This window comes from Pongo abelii, chromosome 16, assembly GCF_028885655.2.
Source record: "Pongo abelii isolate AG06213 chromosome 16, NHGRI_mPonAbe1-v2.0_pri, whole genome shotgun sequence".
NCBI lineage: Eukaryota > Metazoa > Chordata > Mammalia > Primates > Hominidae > Pongo > Pongo abelii.
This window is the reverse complement of record NC_072001.2, coordinates 77,895,161-77,921,121: the sequence shown is the minus strand read 5'-3', so window position 1 is coordinate 77,921,121 and position 25,961 is coordinate 77,895,161. Positions and strand designations below refer to the sequence as shown.

The 25,961-nt window shown below is 43.5% G+C and overlaps 1 protein-coding gene across 4 annotated transcripts in view; it reads left to right on the top strand.

The window, feature by feature from the left end:
- EDC3 (enhancer of mRNA decapping 3) overlaps positions 1 to 25,961 on the top strand; it is a 67,997-nt gene that overhangs the window by 26,988 nt on the left and 15,048 nt on the right. For 3 of the 4 annotated variants that reach the window (XM_024232126.3, NM_001131513.1, XM_054531056.2), the window contains 1 exon segment: positions 15,197 to 15,532. In XM_024232126.3, the coding sequence (XP_024087894.1) occupies positions 15,197 to 15,532 (336 nt within the window). 4 annotated transcript variants of the gene reach the window in all.

The window sequence follows — 25,961 nt, the reverse complement described above, 5'->3', positions numbered from 1 at the left end:
TGTTGCTCCTCACACTGTGGTCCTGGTGGCAATGTAGTAAGGTTTTAGTGTGCTGGGTGAATTCTATTAATAGCTTGTGGTGTGACACCTGTGTCAGGGGCCAACATTTTAAGTTTTGGAGATGCCTGATTCAAGTGAATAAACAACTAAATTAAAACTAATTTTTTTTTTTTTTTTTTGAGATGGAGCCTTGCTCTGTTGCCTGGGCTGGAGTGCAATAGTGTGATCTCGGCTCACTGCAGCCTCCACCTCCCGTGTTCAGGTGATTCTCCTGCCTCAGCCTCCCTAGGAGCTGGTACTACAGGCACTTGCTGCCATGCCCGGCTAATTTTTTTTTTTTTTTTTTTTTTTTTTGAGACAGAGTTTCGCTCTTGTTGCCCAGGCTGGAGTGCAATGGCGTGATCTCGGCTCACCGCAACCTCCGCCTCCTGGGTTCAAAAGATTCTCCTGCCTCAGCCTCCCGAGTAGCTGAGATTACAGGCATGCACCACCACGTCTGGCTAATTTTGTATTTTTCGTAGAGACGGGGCTCCATGTTGGTCAGGTTGGTCTCAAACTCCCGACCTCAGGTGGTCTGCCCACCTCGGCCTCCCAAAGTGTTGAGATTACAGGCATGAGCCACCGCGCCCGGCTAATTTTTGTATTTTTATTAGAGATGGGATATTGCCATGTTGCCCAAGCTGATTTCGAACTCCTGACCTCAGGTGATCTGCCTGCCTTGGCCTCCCAAAGTGCTGGGATTACAGGCGTGAGCCACTGCGCCTGGCCTAAAAAAAATGTTTTAATGTATGTAATGTACAGTTTCAAGGTAGTTTCCTTTGGTGCATATGAAACAACTATCTGAAATGACGATGTTTGCAAATATGAGACTGAAATTCAGTTGACTTCTGTATCCTTAGAAAAACTGTAGAATGCTTGGATAGAAAATGATTCTTTCCATTTAGACTTTAACCTTTTCTTTCTTTCTTTCTTTCTTTCTTTCATTTTTGAGATAGGGTCTTGCTTTGTCACTCAGGTTGGAATGCAGTGATACGATCACAGCTCACTACAGCCTTGAACTCCTGGGCTCAAATGATCCTCCCACCTCAGCCTCCTGAGTAGCTGGGACTATAGGTGTGTGCCACCATGCCTGGCTAGTTTTTTTACTTTTAGTAGAGACAAGGTCTCACTATGTTGCCCTGTCTGAAAATCTTTTTTCTTTTACCAGAAATTGTTGATTTGTTAGAAGTTCAAATAGGCAGTTTATAATCTTCCGTGCACTTGAAGATGACCCTTATTAGCAATTCATATTATTTTTTACCTACATATTTTTCCCCGTTATTAACATCTTACATTGGTATGGTATATTTGTTATAATTATTGAACCAATGTTGATGCATTATCGTTAAACAAAGTCCATATTTTATTCAGATTGCCTTAGTTTTTACCTGGATGCCCTTGTTCCAGGATCCTGTGCAGCATATCACATCATATTTGGTAGTCATTTCTCTGCTTGGCTGTTACAGTTTCTCAGACCTTCCTTGTTTTTGGTGACCTAGACATTTTGATGAATACTGGTCAGGTATTTTGTAGAGTGTCTCTCAGTTGGTACTTGATGTTTTTCTCATGATTAGACTGGGGTTATATGTTTGGGGGTGGAAGACAACAGAGGTAAAGTACCATTTTCATCACTTGGTGTCAAGTGTATATATTATCACCATGGTTTATAACTTTTGATGTTCACCTTGATCACCTGGCTAAAGTAGGATATATCCAGTTTCTCCTCTGTAAAGTGACTCTTTCTTCCCCTTTATGTATGTACTCTTTGGAAGGAAATCACTATGTGCAGCCCACACCCAGGGAGTGAGAAGTTATGTTCCCTCTCCTTGAGGACACAGCATCTTCAGACATTACTTGGAATTCTTTTATGCCAGAGATTCTCTCTTCTCCCCCATTTGTTTATTTATTCAGTCATTTATTTATATCAGCATGTACTCATGGGTATTTATTTTATTTTATTTTATTTATTTATTTATTTATTTTTTATTTATGAAGTATTTATTGATCATTCTTGGGTGTTTCTCGGAGACGGGGATATGGCAGGGTCATAGGATAATAGTGGAGAGAAGGTCAGGAGATAAACACATGAACAAAGGTCTCTGGTTTTCCTAGGCAGAGGACCCTGCGGCCTTCTGCAGTGTTTGTGCCCCTGGGTACTTGAGATTACGGAGTGGTGATGACTCTTAAAGAGCATGCTGCCTTCAAGCATCTGTTTAACAAAGCACATCTTGCACTGCCCTTAATCCATTTAACCCTGAGTTGACACAGCACATGTTTCAGAGAGCACCGGGCTGGGGGAAAGGCCATAGATCAACAGCATCCCAAGGCAGAAGAATTTCTCCCAGTCAGAACAAAATGGAGTCTCCTATGCCCACCTCTTTCTACACAGACACAGCAACAATCTGATCTCTCCTTCCTTTCCCCACACTTCCCCCCCCTTCTTTTCAACAAAACCGCCATCGTCCTCATGGCCCGCTCCCGATGGTCGCTGTCTCTTCGGAGCTGTTGGGTACACCTCCCAGACAGGGCGGCCGGGCAGAGGCGCTCCTCACCTCCCAGACGGGGCAGCCGGGCAGAGGCGCTCCTCACCTCCCAGACGGGGCGGCCGGGCAGAGGCGCTCCTCACCTCCCAGACGGGGCGGCCGGGCAGAGGCGCTCCTCACTTCCCAGACGTTGGGCGACTGGGCAGAGGCGCTCCTCACTTCCCAAACGGGGCAGCCGGGCAGAGGCGCTCCTCACATCCCAGACGATGGGCGGCCAGGCAGAGACGTTCCTCACTTCCTAACGGGATGGCAGCCGGGCAGAGGCGCTCCTCACTTCCCAGATGGGGTGGCCGGGCAGAGGGGCTCCTCACATCCCAGACGATGGGCGGCCGGGCAGAGACGTTCCTCACTTCCTAACGGGATGGCAGCCGGGCAGAGGCGCTCCTCACTTCCCAGATGGGGCGGCCGGGCAGAGGGGCTCCTCACATCCCAGACGATGGGCGGCTAGGCAGAGACGCTCCTCACTTCCTAGACAGGGTGGCGGCGGGGCAGAGGCTGTAATCTTAGCACTTGAAGAGGCCAAGGCAGGAGGCTGGTAGGTGGAGGTTGTAGCAAGCCGAGATCACGCCACTGCACTCCAGCCTGAGCACCATTGAGCATTGAGTGAGTGAGACTCCGTCTGCAATCCCAGCACCTCGGGAGGCCGAGGCAGGCGGATCACTCGAGGCCAGGAGCTGGAGACCAGCCCGGTCAACACGGCGAAACCCCGTCTCCACCAAAAATACAAAAACCATTCAGGCGTGGCGGCATGCGCCTGCAATCCCAGGCACTCGGCAGGTCGAGGCAGGAGAGTCACAGGAGCCCGAGGCAGGGAGGTTGCAGCGAGCCAAGATCACGGCAGTACAGTCCAGCTTCGGCAACAGAGGGAGACCGAAAAAAGAAGGAGAGGGAGACCGAAGAAAGGGGAGAGAGAGAGGGGGAGGGGGAGGGGGGGGAGGGGGAGGGGGAGGGGGAGGGGGGGAGAGGGAGCTCTTTTTTTACAAAGATGTGAAAGTCCGGAATTTATTTTATACTCTGGCTTATAATTCAATATTACTTTATTTTGGTACTCAAATTATTTCAGTTTTGGCTAGTCTCCAGTCTTTCACTTGGATCTCATGTCCCTTTGACATACTCCAGTCATTGTGGATTTTTTTTTTTTTTAGTACTTAGGTACTTTCTGACACTGAAAGATACTTACTACTACCACTACTACTACTACTGCTGCTGCTGCTGCTTCTCCTCCTCCTCCTCCTCCTCCTTCCTCCTCCCTCCACCCGCTCCCTCTCCCCCTCCCTCCTCCCCTTCCCTCCTCCCCCCTTCTCCTTTCTTCTTCACTAGGTATGCTCATTGCTCCTGGGTGTCACCCTTATAGCTGACAGCAAGAAAATATGTGTATATACTTCTCTGCAGAGTTCACAGAAAAGAAAATATATGTGTGTATATTTAACCAGTATATATATACATATTTAAATATTTCTATATGTAACTGTGTATATTGTACTATACTAAGTACTGATGTCTCCAACTTTAATCCATTACCACATGGATCCTTCTAGCCTTCTCCTTTTGCTTGTCTGTTACGTCTCACTCCAACAGTGAGAAACCTGTCTCCTATTGTCATTCATTCTTTACATAATTATTCAATTCCAGTATACATGTATAGTGGTATCAAAATTATTAACTCCTATCCCCATTCCTGTGGGAGACTATCAAATAGAATGTGGTGTTTACATACCGTTTCTTTTGCCTTTCATCTGACTCCATTCATTTCTAGAGTTATTTAGGTCTCCCATTTCCTTCATTGACTTGTTTCATATATTCTTAATACAGTTAATTTGTTTTATCACATTCTGCATTCCATCCTGGGATCTCCTAACCTCCTAAATGATTTTTAAAAATTTGCAAACACTAAGGCTCACTCTTTGTGCTGTAAAGTTCTGTGGGTTTTGACAAATACATAGCATCATGTATCTGTCATTACAGTATTAAACAGAATAGTTTCATTGTCCTAAACAATCTCTTGTGCCTTACCTGTTCAACTTCCCCCACTTCCCCCTGGCAACTACTGATCTTTTTATTATACCATCTCTGCAGTTTTGCATTTTTCCAGAATATCACATAATTAAAATCATACAGTATGTAGCCCTTTCAGACTGGCTTCTTTCACTTAGCAAGATGCATTTAAGATTCATTCATGTCGTTTTGTGGCTTGATAGGTCATTTCTTTAATTGACGGATAATGTTCCATTGTGTGGATGTATCAGTTTGTTTACCCATTCACCTATTGCAGGACATCTTGGTGGCTTCCAGGTTTTAGTTACTCTGCTTTTGCTGTTTTGTCAGTTTCCTTTTTCTAGATTGTTAACTGTACATAAATGAGGTAAAGAGATCATAGGGCAGTAAAATGTTACTATTTTTCAAGAAACTTATTTAGAATCCAGATTAGTTTGGAAAATGTTTGTGGCCTGGGAATTTGGCAATGAGATGTGGCTCAGAATAGGTTTGTGATAGAAGGTAGAGTTATAATTATTTTTCAACTCATTGAGCCCTGTAAGTAAAAAGGTCTGCCTTAGAATTTTCTCCAGTTTATGTACATTGATATTGAGACTAGTAGATTGATGAAGCTATAGAAATATAATCTGTCGGCTGGGTGTGGTGGTTTATGCCTGTAATCTTAACACTTTTGGAGGCTGGGACGGGCGGGTTGCCTGAGCTCAGGAGTTTGAGACCAGCCTAGGCAACATGGTGAAACCCCGTCTGTACACAAATACAAAAAATCAGCTGGGCGTGGTGGTGGGTGCCTGTAATGCCAGCTACTCAGGAGACTGAGACACAAGAATTGCCTGAACCTGGGAGTTGGAGGTTGCACTGAGCTGAGATTGTGCCACTGCCCTCCAGCCTGGGCAACAAAGCAAAACTCTGTCTCAAAAAAAAAAAAAAAAAAGAAAGAAAGAAAAGAAAGAAAGAAATATAATCTGTCTTCAGTTCTGGCTTTTAAGTGTTCTTTCAGGATTGCAATAAGGAGTTGAGGAATTTGTTGGTTTATAATAGTTAGCTAATCCAACACTGATGATTTAGCACAAGCAGATTTTAATCTCTTCTCTTGGGGTGGGAGTGGGTTTAAAGAATCATGTAAAGAATAGTTTTTCTGTGACCATTCAGAATGTTTGTCAAATAGACATAACATCAGTCCCAGGGAGCAGAGGGAAACCAAGCCTCGTTTAGGATGCAGCTCTGTGTATGGGTATAATTCATATTTATCAAATCCCAGTCACAGCTAAAAATGGTGACCATGAGGGGCAGATGAAAGGCATCCCTCTCTGAAATCTTAGTCTATGAACTTGAATAGTCATTGGTAACATGCAGTTGAATAAAAATTTAACAGGTAAGCTCTTTTGCCTGTAGAACATGAAAGTAGATAGCTGAGGCCGGGCACGGTGGCTGATGTTTCTAATCCTAGCACTTTGGGAGACTGAGGTGGGCAGATCACCTGAGGCCAGGAGTTCGAGACCAGCCTGGCCAACATGACGAAACCCCGTGTCTACTAAAAATACAAAAAATTAGCTGGGCCTGGTGGTGCATGCCTGTAATCCCAACTACTCGGGAGGCTGAGGCAGGAGAATTGCTTGAACCCGGGAGGTGGAGGCTGCAGTGAGCCAAGATCGTGCCATTGCACTCCAGCTTGGGCAACAAGAGTGAAACTCCATCTCAAAACAAACAAAGAAAGTAGATAGCTGGCCTTTAGCTCATTTATATTTTGAGAGAGGTGGTCCTATAGGCGTGACAGTGCCTCTGTTTAGCGCTGATTTCCCTTTTTCTCTTTGTTACTGGAGGTGGAGAGAAATGAGGAATGGAATTGAACCTTTTAAATGGAAAGATGGTCGATATTATCTTGTTGCAGTATGGTTGGGCTTTAACGGTCTGTTCATTTTAACAGTCATCCCACCACCTGAGGCAGGAAGTGAATTTTGCCAAGTTTTCATGGTTCTACTGAGGTTTTCTTGACTTTTAAACTTCCTTGGATGTGCTTCATATATCTAATAGGCTTGAAAACCCAGGGCCTAGAATTTGAGAGTTGAGAAGAAGGTCCCATATATTCTCAGGCACCTTCTTATGATGCCTGTTTAATCTGGCAGTAAAACATTTGTAGTTTAACATTCAGGTACCCTTTAGTGTGATAAGTGCAGGACAAAGTTCCCCCTTATAGTGTGTGTGTGACAAAAACCAATAAATAAGTGGCACTGAGGGTTACACAACAATGGGTTTGTTACAAGTTGTCCTGGCCAAAGGGCCTCTGTGCCAAAGGCTGGCAGAAAAATGGCACAGGAAGGCAGCCAGCCTGCAGTACTTGCATGGCCCTTGTAATTGAAAGGTAAAGAAATCTGGGAAGACTGTTTATCTTTTCCAAGGGAAGTGCTTTTCTCTCACAGTGGCCAAAGGCCAGTTTAATGCAGAGCAAGGCTCTTTGGGCTGAGTAAGCCAAGTACTGAGACAGCTTATTCACTCAGGACTTCCTAATATTTGTATTAAAGTATGAGGAAAGGGAAGAATAAGAGACAACTGAGCACATTAGCCTGCCTTGCATTTATTTCATATTTTCTTATCTTTCTCTTACTGACCTGTGATGTCAGTATTTCCTCTTGGGAAATATTTTTCACACTCTGCTTTCCTGACAGTGTTTAGAACATAGCTAGTCCTTAGTGTCTATGTCTCAAATGAATGAATCAACTCTGCATTTAGAGGAGTACAGGAAAACACCTGAAACCTTCTTCATACATCATCTCTGGGTTTTGTTGTAAGTTATGTTTGTAGAGTCCTACAGTTGAGCCAGAAAATGGTGACCAGTGCCCAGCATCATTAAGGCAGAATTAAGGCATCTCCCACTGTGGACCCTGTTAGTCTTTATAGTGGGGCACTTTGTCAACATTCTGTGAACAAACTTTACAGCTAGTCATGTTTGTTTTCTTTACTTTTCTACTTTGCATTTCAATAGCTCCTCATCATGTGGCATGATATGAAGTGGGTACTATTTATTAGCTTTTTTTTTTTTTTTTTGAAACTGAGCAAAAGTTTTCTTTCTATGCTGCACTCTCTCCTCCCAAATAAAAGTTGAGTATCTCTTAACACAAAATGCTTGGGACCAGAAGTGTTTCAGATTTTGGATTTTTTTAAAAGGATTTTGGAGTATTTCTGGAATACCTACCAGTTGAGCATCCCTAATCCAGAAATCCAAAATGCTCCAATCAGCATTTTCTTTGAACATCACGTTGGCGCTCAGAAATTTTTGGATTTTGGATGTTTGGATTAGGGATGCTCAGCTTGTGCTTTTGAACATTCATATTGGTGTTCAGTGGTTAGCGCACTGCTTAGGGCTAGCAAATACTGGGCTAGTGATTAGAAAAGCAACTCATGCTTTTCTTTTTCTTTTATGTTTTATTATTTATTTATTTATTTATTTTTTGAGACAGAGTCTTGCTCTGTCACCCAGGCTGGAGTGCAATGGCGTGATCTTGGCTCACTGCAACCTCTGCCTCCGGCTTCAAGTGATTCTCCTGCCTCAGCCTCTGGAGTAGCTGGGATTACAGGTGCCTGCCACCACACCTGGCTAATTTTTGTATTTTCAGTAGAGATAGGGTTTCGCCATGTTGGCCAGGTTGGTCTCGAACTCCTGACCTCAGGTGAGCCACCGCGCCAGGCCAGCTCGTGCTTTTTAAACTTTAGTTCCAGGATAACTGGCCTTCTACCAGTGTCATTTGGGAAGTCTGACCTGTCTTCAGAGTATTTGGGTCTTTGGATTCTAGATTCTTTCCTGTTTTCTCCTATAACTGTTTTTGTGCCTCTACATGTTCCTCTTTAGCAGTGTCTGAGCTTTATTCTTGGTTACCTGGTTTCAGGAGCTTTGGGTTTTATCTGAATGGGAGTGATTTCCCATTTTGCTTCCTTAACCCTGTCTTCTCCTTCATTGATCAACTGCTTATTTTCATCAGTCATTGTAATAGTTCCAGGATAGTTCATTTTCAGTTCATATTGGACATGACTGAAGTTTTTCCACTGAAGCCCTTGCTTTGTAACTCTTTTATATTATATTATTGTTAACAACTTTATCTTCCTGGCCTTTTCGTCATGTAACAAAGTTGGCATGATTTTTATTGCTTTTTCTTGTAGTTAATCTCAAGTTGCCCTTTTTTTATAACCTCTTTTTAGACTTCTAACTTTTGATTGGCTAGTGTTTGCTTTTTAAAAAAAAAAATCTCTCTCTCTCTCTCTCTCTCTCTCTCTCTCTCTCTATATATATATATTGCTGTTTTTATTTCTTAATTCAGCAGAGTTTTGTGTACTTACGCTGAACCGGGCATAGTGTTGGGTGACAGGTGTGAATGACATCATTCCTGCCCTCTGTTGGCTTATAAACTCCTTGGGAAGTTAGAGCAAGAACACAGATTAACTACAGAACAAAGTAGGCAATGTAGCATAAGTGCTAGGTCAGTGGTACCCACACTGTTGTAAGTGGTCAGATGGGAGTGATTTTTTTAGCAAGGGTAATCAAAGGGTAATCAAAGATAGTGTGTTTGGGCCGAGTCTGTAATAGCAAAAATGAGAAATAACTTAAAAGTTAATCAGCAGGTATGATCTATGTGCTGTATATCAATATGGTATGATCTATGATTTATGCAGCCATAAAAAGTAAGATACAGTATTTGAAGAATTTTTTCATGAAACTCAAGGATGCTCCTAAGCGAGAAAGCAGGATACAAAACTTTATAAGATGGATGCAAATTTTTTACTAAAAGAAAATTAAAATATTATGTGAATATTTAGAATTTTCTGCATATTTTGTGCATTATCTGGTATCAACATCTGTTAACAAACATTATTTTTAAAAAGGAATACTCATTTCCTATTACCTTTGAATTATTTATTTGACCATTGTGCTGTACTGAATTGTTTTTCATTTTTGCATTGTGTGTACATTTTTTCTTTTTCTTTTTTTTTTTTTTTTTTGAGACAGAGTCTCGCCCTGTCGCCCAGGCTGGAGTGCAGTGGCGCTATCTTGGCTCACTGCAAGCTCCACCTCCCGGGTTCAAGCGATTCTCGTGCCTCAGCCTCCCGAGTAGCTGGGATTACAGGTGTGTGCCACCATGCCCAGTGCTGGTCTCGAACTTCTGACCTCAGGTAATCTGCCTGCCTCGGCCTCCCAAAGTGCTAGGATTACAGGTGTGAGTCACCACCCCTGGCCGTGTATACATTTTCTAGACATTATCCTCTGTGTTCTTTTCACTTTGCCTAGACCATGACTGTGCGCCAATAAAACTTTATTTATAAAAACAGGCAGTGGGTTGGATTTGGCCCATGAGCTATAGTTTGCAGAGTTTTGATGTAGAGTATATACTTAGGGTGAAGTTAATTCATAATAGTTAATGTGGATTCATGTTTGGAATGACCTTCTTGATACTTTATAATTTGGGAGACCATCTTCATAGATTTAATTAATTTTTGACAACCTCATTCTAGCTAAAGAAGGCCTGTAAGAGGAATAGGGAAAGTGTTCTGCCATTTTCTTGTTTACTTATGATTACATTAGTATTATTGTTATTTAACGTATGGTTTCTTTACAGGTATCTTTTTAAGCCACGTACTCATTTTTGTATGCTTTAGTTAAAAATTGGCATGGTTGTAGAGTGTGAATGCACTTAATGCCACTGAACTGTACACTTAAAAATGGTTAAAATGGTAAATTTTATGTAAAGTATATTTTACTGCAATTTTAAAAAATTGATGTATACCCACTTGCCTGGTTAGACTTCTTGTTATGGAATGTCACATTTTCCTCAGATATCTCAAATACGGGCAGCAATTGGCTGGCATGGAACTTCATAAGGGTCCTAGTTTTCATCAGTACATTAAAATTCATAAAGTTTAATTTCTACTGTTTTTAGTTAAAAAATAAATAGAATATTCCATATCTTCTTTCTACATCCTGGTGAATCATTCTGTCCACCCCTGGGGAAACACATACCCACTGAAGAGTGACCACTGGGCAAGAGACCTATTTCTAATAGGATGTTTTGATTTAATATTGAGGCAGTACGTTGATAATCCTTATTCTCTTGTTCTTCCCTTGTCTGTGTATATTGCTAATGATGTTATCCTGACCTTGTATTTTCATACCCATTCTTTCTTCCTGATCCAGCTCTGCTTTTTCACCCACATATGTAAAATATATATGTATATATTTTCATATATATAAATATCAATATGTATGCATATATTTTCATATACATATATATATGTATGTGTGTGTGTGTGTGTGTGTGTGTTTTTTGGAGACGGAGTCTCACTCTGTCCCCAAGGCTGGAGTGCAGTGGTGCAATCTTGATCTCAGCTCACTGCAACCTCCACCTCCTGGGTTCAAGCGATTCTCATACCTCAGCCTTCCAAATAGCTGGGATTACAGGTGCACGCCACCATGCCTGGCTAGTTTTTGTATTTTTAGTAGAGACGGGGTTTCGCCGTGTTGGCCAGGCTGGTCATATACATATATATATTGCTCAGGCCGGAGTGCAAGTGGTGTGGACTGTGGCTCACTGCAGCCATGACCTCCTGGGCTCAAATGATCCTCCCATCTCAGCCTCCTGAGTAGTCTCATCCATATTTCTTTCTCTTTGTTTTATTTTATTTTTTTTTCTTTTGAGACAGAGTCTTGCTCTGTCACCAGGCTGGAGTGCAGTGGCGCGATCTCGGCTCACTGCAATCTCTGCCTCCTGGGTTCAAGCGATTCTCCTGCCTCAGCTTTCCAAGTAGCTGGGACTACATGCGCGCACCACCATGCCCAGCTAATTTTTGTATTTTTAGTAGAGACGGGGTTTCACCATGTTGGCCAGGATGGTCTTGATCTCCTGACCTCATGATCCACCCACCTCAGCCTCCCAAAGTGCTGGGATTACAGGCATGAGCCACCGCTCCCGGCTTTCTTTATTTTATTTTATTTTTTAGCCAGGATGTGTTCTCATCTGGTTTTTTTTTTTTTTTTATTTTTTTATAAAGACGGGGGTCCCACTATGTTGCCCAAGCTGGTCTCGAACTCCTGGGCTCAAGTAATCTGCCCATCTTGGCCTCCCAAAATGCTGAGATTTGGGCATGAGCCACTGTACCCAGCCCGTCTCATCCATATTTCTATGGCACTTTATATAAACTTCTAACTCTAATCACATCGTATTTTCATTATTTGCCTATATGTATATATTTCTATTATTTATTTATTTATTTTTTTGAGACGGTGTTTTGCTCTTGTTGCCCAGGCTGGAGTGGAATGACACAATCTTGGCTCACTGTAACCTCCGCTTCCTGGGTTCAAGCAATTCTTGCCCCAGCCTCCCATGTAGCTGGGATTACAGGCATGCGCCACCACACCTGGCTAATTTTTTGTATTTAGTAGAGATGGCATTTCACCATGTTGGTCAGGCTGGTCTCGAACTCCTGACCTCAGGTGATACACCCACCTCGGCCTCCCAAAGTGCTGGGATTACAGGCCTGAGCCACTGTGCCCAGCATATTTCTTCTCTCTCCTTGTTGAGCAGCATGTCTTGGTTGTATACTATCATCCTAGCACCTAGCTATGGCATAAGTGTGCTCTCACAGAGTGTTTCATCAAATTATTGGAATTAGAATTTAACCCAAACTGTGGCTAGCTTCATAGTGGTTCATCATCTAGCTGTCTATGGTGTCTCAACCACTCTGCCTTACCTTCATAATTTTGGTCAGCCTTGGTGTTTTGTTTTGTTTTTTAGAGACAGAGTCTCACTCTGTCACCCAGGCTGGAGTGCAGTGGCGCATCTCGGCGCACTGCAACTTCCGTCTCCTGGGTTCAGGCAATTCTCCTGCCTCAGCCTCCTGAGTAGCTGGGACTACAGGCGCATGCCACCATGCCCGGCTAATTTTTTGTATTTTTAGTAGAGACAAGGTTTCACCGTGTTAGCCAGGATGGTCTCGATCTCCTGACCTCGTGATCTGCCTGCCCAAAGTGCTGGGATTACAGGCATGAGCCCCTGCGCCTGGCCTTGTTTTTTTTTTTGTTTTTTTTTTTTGGGGACCTAAATTGCATCTTCACTGCCATCACCACTTTTTCCACACCAGTACATGGCATTAGGACTACTTGGGCATAAATTATATTTGCATAGTGTATACCTTTCAGAATAATTATTGTAATTGATCTTGCTGATATTAATTTGTTAATGCTAGAAACTCTACTGGAGATAACCACAGTGAGCATTCTATATACAGGAAGTTAAGACCCTGAGAAGTTAGATGATGGTATAAGATTATATAATATTTTGGTGAGAGAACTAGATCCTAGCTCTCCAAACTCTTGGTCCTTTGGGTTGAAGGAGGTTGCAGTGAGAAGAGTTAGGGCAGCATAGTTGGTTTAGTATATGTGAGGGGCTTTGCTTGGGATCATTCTAACCTTGACTTGAGTGTTTTCAGTAATTGAAGAGCCCAGTCTTTCAGAAGGAAGTACATTCCATTTATTTAGACTGTGATAGAGGTTCAGTCTGGCATACCAGTCACCTGATCCACCTTTTCAGGGTAGTCAGATGGAGACCAGAGCTTGATTCTCTGGGGTTGGATGGTTTGGAGAATTCTGTGAGACCTTCTGCCTTGGCTGCTAGAGTAGTTGTTGACTGATGTGTAGTAGCCAAATAAGGTGTCAGAGACAGGGTGTGGCTGGCTACTCTGTTGTGGATGTGCATTAGTGTGGCCTCTACAGGATCAGTTCAGTAGGGACCCTGTCATTATTTGATGTTTCAGAAACTGCTTACCCAGAAGAGATAAAATTCTGAGAAAAGAGATCATGTTAACCGAAAGGTCTAAAGAAAGGTTTGTAAGTCAGAATAGCAATCTGTAGTGGTAGGTGTATACCTGGCTCAGAATGTAGAGTATCTTGAACAAACCAGGGATTCCCTGCTGCTGGGATCTAGCCTAAAACCAAATTAAAAATCAGAAGATTGCTTGCTGGGTAAGCATAGAATTAAGGACTAGCTGAATAGTATTTTCCTGCAAGCTTCAGGCTATAAGACCAGGCGTTCTTTTACTCTGGGGGTATTTCTCTCTTAAACAACTGCCAGACACTCAGACTCAAACTGAAGCAGGATATTTCCCTTCCCTGACCTATTCGCAGGACTCATGACAGGGGTGCCTCGTTTACTCCGCTCACTGCTCTCAACTCCTTGCAGAAGGGAGTGTGTGAGTGAATAAGGCAGGAACTGGAGTGCACAAGCACTGGAACTGGCTGTTTCAGTGCCAATGGGATCAAACTCCACTCAGACCCGCTGTGTTCTACCCATTGTGGGAGGGAATGCATATGTGAGCAAGTGCAGGAGCCAGAACGAGCACTTCTGGGCACCAGCAGGAGCGAACTCTGTGCAGGCCATGTGGCAGCATCTAAGTGGGGTGTCTGCAACTCCTGAAGCCCCAGAGGACGTATTATGGTGCTCTTTTAGCTCTGCCATCCACAGATGGCTTAAGTGTTAACAGCTCAGTGGGCCTGCAGCTACCCTCTGCCAGTGAGGGCAAAGGACCAGTGTGACAGCCTTTTGTATCTGCACTCATGGCTTCTGAGCTTTTGTCCAGTGTCCAGGAAAAATGAGGTCACATGAATGAATTAAAGGATGGTAAATGTGGGTGATTTTATTTTTATTTATGTGGGAAGGGGAGCTGAAAAGGGGACAGTCAGTGGTGGGTAGGTAATTTTCCCCTTAAGTCTGGCTGTCTCCAGCCGGATTCTTCTCCACAGTTACACAGTCAAGCTATACCTCTGAAGTCAAGCCGCTTCTCTCTGACATCCAGCGCTAGTCTCCAACATCCAGCTGTTTCTCATCTCTGCTGGCTGAGTCTGGGGTCTTTATAGGCACAGGATAGGGTGGGGGCAGAGCCATGGGTGGTTTAAGAAAAGACAACATTCTAGCGGGAAAACAGGGATATAAGTTCTCACTTTTGGCCACAATCTCAGGCTTTTCAGCTTCAAAGGTGGGGCTTCGCCAGGGACCTGCCTCTAGAATTTCTCTGCCTCCTGCCTCTGTCATTATATCAAAACCACCATGCTATATTCTTACTCTTCCTCTTGTTTGCTAATAGTAAGTTCTCAGAAAAGCTTTTGTCATTACCAGTTTCCTTATGAAGGGGATAACTGGTTAAGATTTCCAGGAGTATTGCTTATTTCATATTCATTAACAAGTTACTTGGGTAATATTTGTTGTTGTTGTTAGTGTGTGTGTGTGTGTGTGTGTGTGTGTTTTGAGACAGTCTTGCTCTGCTCTGTTGCCCAGGCTGGGGTGCAGTGTCGTGATCATGGCTCACTGCAACCTTGAACTCTTAGGCACAAGTGATCCTCCTGCCTCAGCCTCCCAATGTGGGATTATAGGCGTGAGCCACTGTGCCCAGATTGGGTGATGTTTGAAACCTATTATTGCACATGAGATTTGTTGTTTGTGCTACTTAATATGATTTTGCAATACCTGCCTTTACCATTTTCACATTGGTTCCTGTAACACTCTCCACAAATGACTAATGTATTTTCCACTTTCACTGAGCACTTTCTGTGGATACACTGACTTTAGTCCCTATTTTTTCTCCAGGGTCATCTAGTAGCAGGCACCCAAATCAGGCAACTCCAAAGAAAAGTGGTTTAAAGAATGGCCAGATGAAGAATAAAGATGATGAGTGCTTCGGGGATGATATTGAGGAGATCCCAGACACAGATTTTGATTTTGAAGGGAACCTGGCTCTTTTTGACAAGGCAGCTGTGTTTGAGGAGATTGATACCTATGAAAGGAGAAGTGGTACCCGTTCCCGGGGCATCCCAAATGAAAGGCCTACTCGGTACCGCCATGATGAGAACATCTTGGAGTCCGAGCCCATTGTCTACCGACGGATCACAGTGCCCCACAACGTGAGCAAGGAGTTCTGCACGGGTGAGTGGCACCAGGTCCCACATCCTGCTGGTTGCTGTTGCCTTTCTATTATGCTTGAAACAGAAAGACCCGGCTTCTGAGTCAGAATCTCACACTAGGAATTAATTTAAGTGGCTTGGTGGCTGGCCCAGTATTATTGTCTTTTGGGGATTGCAGCCAATAACAGCATTCTGCCATGGTGGAGGGGTAATTTCTCTTGATGTCTATGTATATCCTGTATCTGGCAGGATATGGCCTGCTACTTATTTATATGTTGTGAGTAACAACTAAAGGCAAAGGGCCTGCTATGTAGATTCAGATATTCAGATCTATTTTCACTTTGGCTTCTCTATTACTGCCCATACATTTCACCAGACTTCAACTCTATTTTACTAATTATTTGTTGTTGCAAAAAAACAGTTGAAGATGGATGATTGGAATCATTGGCTAAAAATAGAGTTTTAATAAATTACATTTCTTTACTATGCTGTTCTTATCTCCTGTTAGCCCAGGACATTGAAAGTTGGCTAATTTCATGTAACAGTGTAGTGCCTTATGTAGGTCATTGTAGATGATAATCTAGTTGTATTACCTCAGTGATTATTGTTTCTTTTTTTAGCATTAGAACCTTTTCTTCAAACCTATGGCATATAAAACAGATTAAAGCAGCTGTGAGAGAGGTAGTTCATCACATCCCTGTCCCATCCCTTCCTCCCAAACCACATTACTAACTGGGCTTCTTGGAATATGGTTTGAAAACCATTGTTATTGAATGATCCTAAGAGCTAAAGGGGAAGTCATAATCATTTTAGTAAGTAGAGAAGGAATTGAGTATAATATTTTTATTTTGGTTTGAAGTTTGGAATATAAGGAATATATATCTTGAATGCTGGTAGCTGCTATAAGGAGAACTGTGGATGCAGCTAATTGCATTTGGAGGAAAGTCAGACATGGCTTTTTTTATAGATAATAGTAGGACTCTGTTGTATTTGGTTTTGCTGAGTATAGTAGCTTGCATGTGCTTTCCATGTGAAAAAAAATAGGCCAACTGTCAGGCTAAGAAAGACTGCTAAAAAAAAAACAAGCTGCTGAATTATATCAGTCTTTTGCTGGCAGATTCTGGTAGGCATGCCTGTTTACTAAGGTGGTTTCCTTAAGTGACAGTGACAGTGTAACTTGCCAAAGTCCTTTGGTTTTTAACACCTGTGTAAAGGCAACCAGGCTAGCTCAGAATCGGGTTTAATTTAAATTGCTAGGTTTTAAGCCTTTCAAAGGCAGTTATCATCTGTTAAGTCTGGTACTCCTCCAGATCAGCCAACTATCCACCTCTGACTGCTTCCTTTTTTACTGCCCTCTTTGTAAAAGAAGCTGCTCCTGCTGCTAGCTCTCTATATCTGTAGTCCAAGTGCTGCTGCTGAGGCTGTTGGATTATGCAGCATGTGATTTCCCTGGAACTATTTACACTGCAGTTTTTTGTTTGTTTGTTTGTTTTTTGAGAGACGAAGTCTCACTCTGTTGCCCAAGCTGGAGTGCAATGGCGCGATCTCTGCTCACTGCAACCTCCACCTCCTGGGTTCAAGCGATTCTCCTGCCTCAGCCTTCTCAGTAGCTGGGACTACAGGTACACACCACCATGCCCGGCTAATTTTTTTGTATTTTTAGTAGAGACGGGGTTTCACTATGTTGGCCAGGCTGGTCTTGAACTCCTGACCTCGTGATCCACCCGCTTTGGCCTCCAAAGTGCTGGGATTACAGGCGTGAACCACCGCGCCCAGCCCTACACTGCAGGATTTTTTTTAACTTGGGAAGATTATGATCTACCCTGGAGTGAAGTGGCTAAGAGTGAGAATAACAGTGAGAATCAGGGAGGATTCTCAGAACTAACAGAGCCTGAGAAAATATTTACTAACATGGACAAAAGCAGAGGTAGAAATTTTTTTCTGCTACACACTCTGGCTCCCCAACTTGATCTTCACACTTCTTTTGTTTTTAATGACTGAAGTAAAAAGTTCTCTTATATAAAACTATTTTCCTATCAATAAACATACTACAAACCACATGTGCTGGTCCTTAGCCAGAAACTTGGGTGTGGCGTCTTGTGGTATGTAGTGACCAATTGCACTCCACTGGTTCATGACAATGAGGGGGAAAGAAGCCCAGCAGCTTCATGCCATCTGGTTTTTCTCTTTGTTCTTAACAGTGACAAGGAGTGGAAAGGAAGCCCTTTTGCCAAGCAGCGTCTGTGCTAGAAATAGAGCAAGCAGACAGTTATCTTACTGAGCAACTTCTTCTACAGGGGGGTTTTCTCTGTGTTCCAGTTCCAAGGCACAATCCTCAAGCAGGTTTTCACTGAGGGGCAGTCAGTCAGCACAGAGCTGGGGACACTTTCTCCATTGGATCTGCTATCCAAATGTTTGGATCAAAAAAGACAAACTAGAATATATAGGGAAACAGTCTAAGACCATAACATGTTAGTGTTAGGTTAGTTGATCACCTAGTATAATTTTTTCATTTTACAGATGAGGACATGAGGCCCAGAGAGGTAAAGGCTTTTTTTTTGGAGAGAGTCTTGTTCTGTCATCCAGGCTGGAGTGCAGTGGCGTGATCTCAGCTCTCAGCGCACCGCAACCTCCACCTCCCAGGTTCAAGCGATTCTCCTGCCTCAGGCTCCTTAGTAGCTGGGATTACAGGCACCTGCCACCATGCCTGGCTAATTTTTGTATTTTTAGTAGAGACGAGGTTTCACCGTGTTGGCCAGGCTGGTCTCAAACTCCTGGCCTCAAGTGATCTGCCTGCTTTGGCCTCCCAAAGTGCTGGGATTACAGGCGTCAGCCACCACACCCAGCTGGTAAAGCGTTTTCCATTGGCCAGGTGCAGTGACTCATGCCTGTAATCCCAGCACTTTGGGAGGCCAAGGTGGGAGGATTGCTTGAACTCAGGAGTTCAAGACCAGCCTGGGCAACAAAGTGAGACCCTGTCTCTACAAAAAATAGAAAACATTAGCTGGGCACGGTGGCATGTGCCTGTAGTCCCAGCTACTCAGGAGGCTGAAGTAGGAGCGTCTGAGCCCATGAGGTTGCGGCTGCAACGAGCCAAAGTCATGCCACTGTACTCCAGCCTGGGTGACAGAGCCAGACCCTGTCTCAGAAAAAACCCACAAAAACCTTACCCATCACGTCTCCTTTTCTCTTCTAAATGTGAATAAAAATGAGGAAAAGGCCGGGCGCGGTGGCTCACGCCTGTAATCCCAGCACTTTGGGAGGCTGAGGCGGGCAGATCACGAGGTCAGGAGATGGAGACCATCCTGGCTAACATGGTGAAACCCTGTCTCTACTAAAAATACAAAAAATGAGCAGGGCGTGGTGTAGTCCCAGCTACTCGGGAGGCTGAGGCGGGAGAATGGCGTGAACCCGGGAGGCGGAGCTTGCAGTGAGCGGAGAGCGCGCCACTGCACTCCAGCTTGGGCGACAGAGCAAGACTCTGTCTTAAAAAAAAAAAAAAAAAAAAAAAAATGACGAAAAATAAGAGAAGGGCAGTTTAATGGCAAATAGACTACAGATGATCCCCCAACTTACAATGGTTAGACTTATCATTTTTTGACTCTAGGATGATGTGAAAGCAATACTTAGTCAGTAGAAACTGTAGTTCAAATTATGAATTTAGATCTTTTCCTGAGCTAGTGATATACAGGTATGATATTCTCTAATTAATGCTGGGCAGCAGCAGGAGTCACAGCAGTCAGCCATGCAGTCATGAGAGTGAACAACCAGTATTCTACAGTGTACTGTTTTGCCAGATGATTTTGCCCAACTGTAGGCTACTATAAGTGTTCTGAGCAGGTTTAAGGTAGGCTAGGCTGAACTATGATGTTTGTTTGGTAGGTTAGGTGTATTAAATGCATTTTCAACTTAGATATTTTCAATTTACGATGGGTTTATTGGGATAACACTCATTGTAAGTTGAGGGACATCTCTGTAGTCTTTTCTTTAGTACTGCACTCTCTCAGGAATGGACCAGCAGTTTACAGAAGTAACTTGGAGAGCTCCCGCAGTCTGGCCTTGTGGCATTCATGTCCTAGAATACCAAGTACTTTTGTACTAGTCACCACGGTAGCAAAAGAACAACATGTTTATTACCCATTTGGTGATGGCTTGGGGTTTAGGATTCTGACAGCTTGCTACTGGTGCCCTATATATTGACTTCATGCTAAGTGGTGTCAACCAACAGTACATAAGCTATTATTCACTAATTACTCATACTCCTCTTGGCAGTACTCTGCCAGCTGTGTGTGTTGTGTTGGGGAACAGTGTTGTTTTAGGTCTATTAATAGGGAAAACACATTCAGGAAGCAACTAAATTTAGCTCTTTGTTTAACCCCAATTTTTTCTCTCTGGAAAGTCCTTTCAGGTTCTCTGGCAGGGTTTCTGTCTCCAGCAGTCACGGATCATCAGACATTTCTCTAGCTTGGGCCTGCCCTGCTAAATAATGGTGTCCAGTGATCACACTCTGGATTGGCCAGGGTCTTTCTGGATCCAGACTTGTAATTTGAAATTCTTTGAAGACTGATTCTACGTGCATGTGTTAAGTTTAAATGTAAAACACTAGATGTGTGTGAGCACTCTATGTTCAGTGGTAAGAACTCCCCAAAGAATACTGCTTAGTAAAGTGGTAAGGCTTCAGAGAAGAATCTTTATTCAGCACTCATAAGGTTCTTTTTTTAATTTTATTATTATTTTTTGATAATATTATTATTTTTGATAATAAATAAATAAAAATTTATTATTATTTTTTGAGACAGAGTCTCACTCTGGCACCCAGGCTGGAGTGCAGTGGTGCAGTATCAGCTCACTGCAACCTCCACCTCCTAAGTCCAAGTGATTGTCCTGCCTTAGCCTCCCGTGTAGCTGGGATTACAGGTGCCCACCACCACACCTGGCAAATTTTTGTATTTTTAGTAGAGATGGGACTTCACCATATTGGCCAGGCTGGTCTCGAATTCCTGATCTCAGGTGATCTGCCCACCTTGGCCTTCCAAAGTGCTGGGATTACAGGCATGAGCCACTGTGCCTGGCCTAACACTCATGATATTCTAAAGGAAATATTTTAAGACAGTTTGAGTCAGTCAAAACACTGTGTTTATTATGTTTATTATGTGTAACTGACTCTAAGATAGTCCTTGCCTTTAAGTTATGAAAATGTAATAGGAGATGGAAAGATTCCATATATGCCCAGAGTCCAGTGAAAGTGTGGACATTAAGTGCACTAGGTGTTGAGAGGCAGGAGAGGTCCTGTAGGCTGCATCAAGGAAGGCTTCATGATGGAAGCCTTGAAACATGGGCAGGATTTCACCAGGCAGAGAGAAAGAGGAAGATATTCATGGGTAGGCTAGGCAGGTGCAGGTGAATAGTATGAGTAAAGGGCTGTGTGGGAGACTGGTCATTAGCTGGCTTGGCCAGGGCAGAGAGTTTGTGCTGGGGAGTAGAAGGAACTAAAATACAGCTTTGGACCAGAGCACAGAGGACCTTGTGTGCCAGTGCTATCCTTGTCCTGTAGTGATAGGGAACAACTGAAGGCTTTTGGATAGGAAAATGACATGATCCAAATCTCTTTTAGGAAGACTGGTCTTCTGGTAGGATTCCAGGTGGAATGAGAGGGGAGAGAAGAAACCAGAGCAGGACCAGTCATGCTCATGATGTAATTTACATACTAGGGATTTGGACCATTGAGTGGAAAGGAACACAAAGATATGAGGGAAGCAACAGAGGGCAATTTGATAGGCTATGATGATTGAAAATAGGGTTGAGTGAACGGGAGGATTTGGAGGTATTGAACCTGTAAGGCAGGAAGAATGGCAGCAAGTCAAGTTATCATTAGATTGCACGAATTTATAATGGGCCAAGCCTACATGGTTTTGTGACCCCCCCACTTTTTTTTTTCCCTCCTGCAATGCTTTGTGCATGAGCCCAGAGAAAGCAAAGGCAAGAGTTGCTACAATGAGGGATAGGGAGATGTGAGAGTTATTGGTTATTAAGAGCTTTAATGAGGAGTAAAAAGTTATATAGCCAAAGAGAGGCTACTAAGCTGGTTTCCTTATCTATAAAGTGGGCTAATACTGTGGATTAAATGAGATTATGTGGAAAAGTAGCTAGCACAATACCCAATTTGTAATTATTATTCAGTAAATATTTGACTTCAAATGTGAATTTGCAAAGGCCACCTCAGTAAGATTATTTCAAAGCATCAGCATTTATAGAATACCTACTATGTGCCAGACACTGTTTTAAATACTCTGGGTAAGTCATAGTTCATCACCTTAGGGGCCTCTGAGTATAACCGAACCAAATATGTAAATATACTAATAACAGAAGTGTAGTTGGCTGCAGTGGCTCATACCTGTAATCCCAACACTTTGGGAGGCTGAGGCAGGAGGCTGGCTCACTTGAGCCTGGCCAAAGCAACATAATGAGACCCCATCTCTACAAAAAATAAAAATAAAAAATTAGCCAGGGTGCTAACACGGTGAAACCCCGTCTCTACTAAAAATACAAAAAAATTAGCCAGGCGTGGTGGCGGTTGCCTGTAGTCCCAGCTACTTGGGAGGCTGAGGCAGGAGAATGGCGTGAACCTGGGAGGCAGAGCTTGCAGTGAGCCGAGATCGCGCCACTGTGCTCCAGCCTGGGTGACAGAGTGAGACTCTGTCTCAAAAGAAAAATAAATAAATAAATAAAAAATTAGCCAGGGTGTGATGGTATGTGCCTGTGGTCCCAGCTACTCGGGAGGCACAGGTTGGGGATTGCTTGAGGCCAGGAATTCGAGACCAGCCTGGGCAACATAGCAAGATCCTATCTCAACTTTTAAAAAAAATGACTAGAATTCTTCCTTCCCTCTGTTGTAATAAATTCTCTATTCATGAGCCTTTCCTTTCGGGTAGACTTCTTTAACCTCCGCCATCTGTTTTCTACTGTGCAGCCCTCTTCTGTCCTCAAGTATGTAAAAGCCTAGATGGGAGGCAGTAGGGTGCTCTTGGTGCAGGCATCTCTGCAGCTTTGCCTGAAGGATGATCCACTTCCACACTGTGTGCTGGGATTTAGGGAACAGCAAGTGTGTGAGGATGACCTGAACTAGAGTTCCTATTTATTTTCTTAAAAAGGATCCAGTTAAGCTTGAGTGAGGTGCTCTGGTCTGAGCTCCAGCACCTCTTACCAATACTCATTTCTTTTGGAAAAGGCAGTTCTGGTTTCTGCTAGGAAGGGAGGCAGCTGGTGAAGCCACAAATGATTTGTTCCTGCTGCTTTGTGACTCTACTCTTCTCACGCTGGCCAGCTAGGTCATTGAGCCTTGGTGGGGATGTATCTAGCTCTTAGGACAAGTTTGGCTTTCAGAAAATTCCAGGCTAGCAGTTGTCTCTTTCACAGCTGGCATTCCATTCCTGCCTCTGAGCCGTAGCTGCCTTCCTCTGCTTCTTGTCACCAAGAGTCCCTCTAGAAGTAGTCTAAGGCTTTCAAGATCAGCAGTGTTTTTATCTCCTCAAAAATAGGTAGTCAAGAAATCTGTTTTGATTTTTTTCCTGGGCATGTGTGTTCAAAAGGAATTCAGGAAGAAATAAATCTTGGAGTTTAGAAGTGTCACTGAAGAATTTTACCTGGAGGTAGTGAGGTCTCCTTTGGCAGCTGTTGTAGAGCATTCTCTACAGAGAATTCTTCCCATTGAGAGAATCAAGTGTCTACCACCATGGAGCTGGTCAGCATCTCATTGCCTTCTCACCTATAGACCCAACCCATGCAGGGTCCTGCCTTGTCTCCCCATAACCCCCTCCCTAACTTCATTCCCCAACTGTATGTGTATGGATTAGATCAGGTGCCACAAGGATGTCATTCTGGGAGACATGAGGAAATAAATTCTGGGTGGTGTTCTGGACAGAACACCTGCACTGGATAAACCTGTGCTCCTCTATGAAGTGTCACAACTTTTCACTGAACACAGCTAATGAGCCTAGTTTCTAAATTTGTGTCTCCAGCAGGCAGACTTCCCTGACAGTGACTTGGTTGAGTTGGGGAACCTCAGGCTCTAGCAGATCCTTCAGTGCCAGGTGTGGAAGAATGTATCAGTCCCTTTCTTTACCTTGGAATCCTTCAGAGTTCCTGGGCCTGGATAATTGGGTGGATAGTTGTCATAGGCCTGAAGGGCTTGGTTGTGATCATTGGTGATCTCATGAGGTTTTAGAGCAGTACTATTAAGATAGGTTGTCTTGGCTGGACTCCTACCCCAGTAATGAACCATTGTGCTTCTTACATGTTTTCTAAGAGTTTAAGCTCAAACCAAGGGCTAGAGGATCTGGAGCCTAGTGCATTACAGCCTGACACCTGAGTTTTTATGAAACTGCCCATTGGTCATTCCAGAAATGCACTGGTCCCTGCTAATGTGACTGCTTTGCTAATATGTGCCCTCTTGCCATTCCAGAGCCACAGGTGCCTAGACAGAGTGAGAAAGGAGTTTGATTTCTATGTATATACCATTCTCTTGAAATTCAGCAATCAGGCCGAGGCAGATGGATCACTTGAGGTCAGGAGTTTGAGACCAGCCTGACCAACATGGTGAAACCCTGTCTACTAAAAATATAAAAATTAGCTATCCGTGGTGGCACATGCCTGTAGTCCCAGCTACTTGGGAGGCTGAGGCAGGAGAATCACTTGAACCCAGGAGGTGGAGTTTGCAGTAAGCCAAGATCGCACCACTGCACTCCAGCCTGGGCGACAGAACGAGACTCTTGTCTTAAAAAAAAAAAAAAAAAAAAAGGTCTGGAACGGACTAGGGAGGTCATTTTTTCTAATTTAATATGCAGACACTGTGTTCTGTAGCAGCCTTGGCAACAGATTTTTCTTTATCCTCACTAGTATTCATTCTGGCCCCAGAGTCTCTCCTTCCTTCAAAATTTCATTTGAAATTTTCATGACCTTTTAGTTCCTTATGCTACCCTATAGGTTCCCTATGTCCCTTGAAATAAATTCTCCTTGGTCTTTCTGTTCTTACTTTCTACCCCTGTCAACTTTATCCTGCATAAAACAGCTCAGTTTTTAAAACCTTCTGAGCTTGGCGCTGCCCACTGCTCTACACTGAGCCTTCATACCAGCCTCTGGGCTTCAGGCCTCTGGGCTTCAGGCAGGGACATTTTCATCTGCACATGTCACATGCATTCTGGCCTCTGAGAAGTTCATGGTTCTCCACTCCTACCTGGAGTCCCTCTTCTATTCATTGTGACTACAGTCCTGCCTGTCTTTCAAGGCATAGTTCAAACTGAGACCTGACATCTCCTACCTGTAGCTCCTGATTTGAAATTGATACTTTGCACTCCTGCTCAGGATAACATAGTTTAAGTCTGTTGTGTTATTTTCTGAAGTTTGCACCTATGTATTTTTTTGTTTCTAGTTAGATTATAAGACTGGGGGGCTGGACGCAGTGGCTCACTCCTGTAATCCCAGCACTTTGGGATGCCAAAGCGGGTGGATCACCTGGAATCAGGAGTTCAAGACCAGCCTGGCCAATATGGTGAAATCCTGTCTCTACTAATAATACAAAAATTAGCTGGGCGTGGTGGTGCACGTCTGTAATTCCAGCTACTGGGGAGGCTGAGGCAGGAGAATCACTTGGACCCGGGAGGCGGAGGTTGCAGTGAGCTGAGATCATACCATTGCACTCCAGCCTGGATAACAAGAGTGAAACTCTGTCTCAAAACAAAAACAAAACAACAACAACAACAACAACAACAAAAGACTGGGGACGGTCTCTGTATTTCTGCTCGTTTTATTTTCTCTATCTCCCCGGCTGTTCCCCACTTCACCGCTGACTTGCTTGATGTACTATTACTCTATAAACATTTTTAAATCGTATTTGGAAGCACTTAACTTTGTTTCCCTTTTTCCTTCCCAGCTCTTTCTTGAGACAGGTCCCACTCTATCGCCCAGGCTAGATAGAGTACAGTGGCATGATCTCAACTCACTGCAGCCTCTGCCTCCTGGGCTCCCCCAACCTCAGCCTCCCTAGTAGCTGGGACCACAGATGTGCGCTGCCACCCACAGCTAATTTTAATTTTTTATTTTTTTGTATTTTTAGTAGAGATAGGGTTTCACCGTGTTGCCCAGGATGGTCTTGAACTCCTGAGCTCAAGTGATCTGCCCAACCTTGGCTTCCCAAAGTGCTGGGATTGCTCTTTGGCCGGGCATGAGCCACCTGCCTGGCACCACCACCCCTCCCAACTTTTTTTATTGAAAAAAATTTCAAACTTACAGAAAAATTGCTAGAATAGTATAATGAACAACCATATACCCTTCATTTAGATTCACCAGTTAATATTGTGACATATTTGTTTTATATAAAATAAATACATAGGAGCACACACATATATTTCTGAACCATTTGAGATTTAGTTGTACTCATCATCAGATTTCATCCC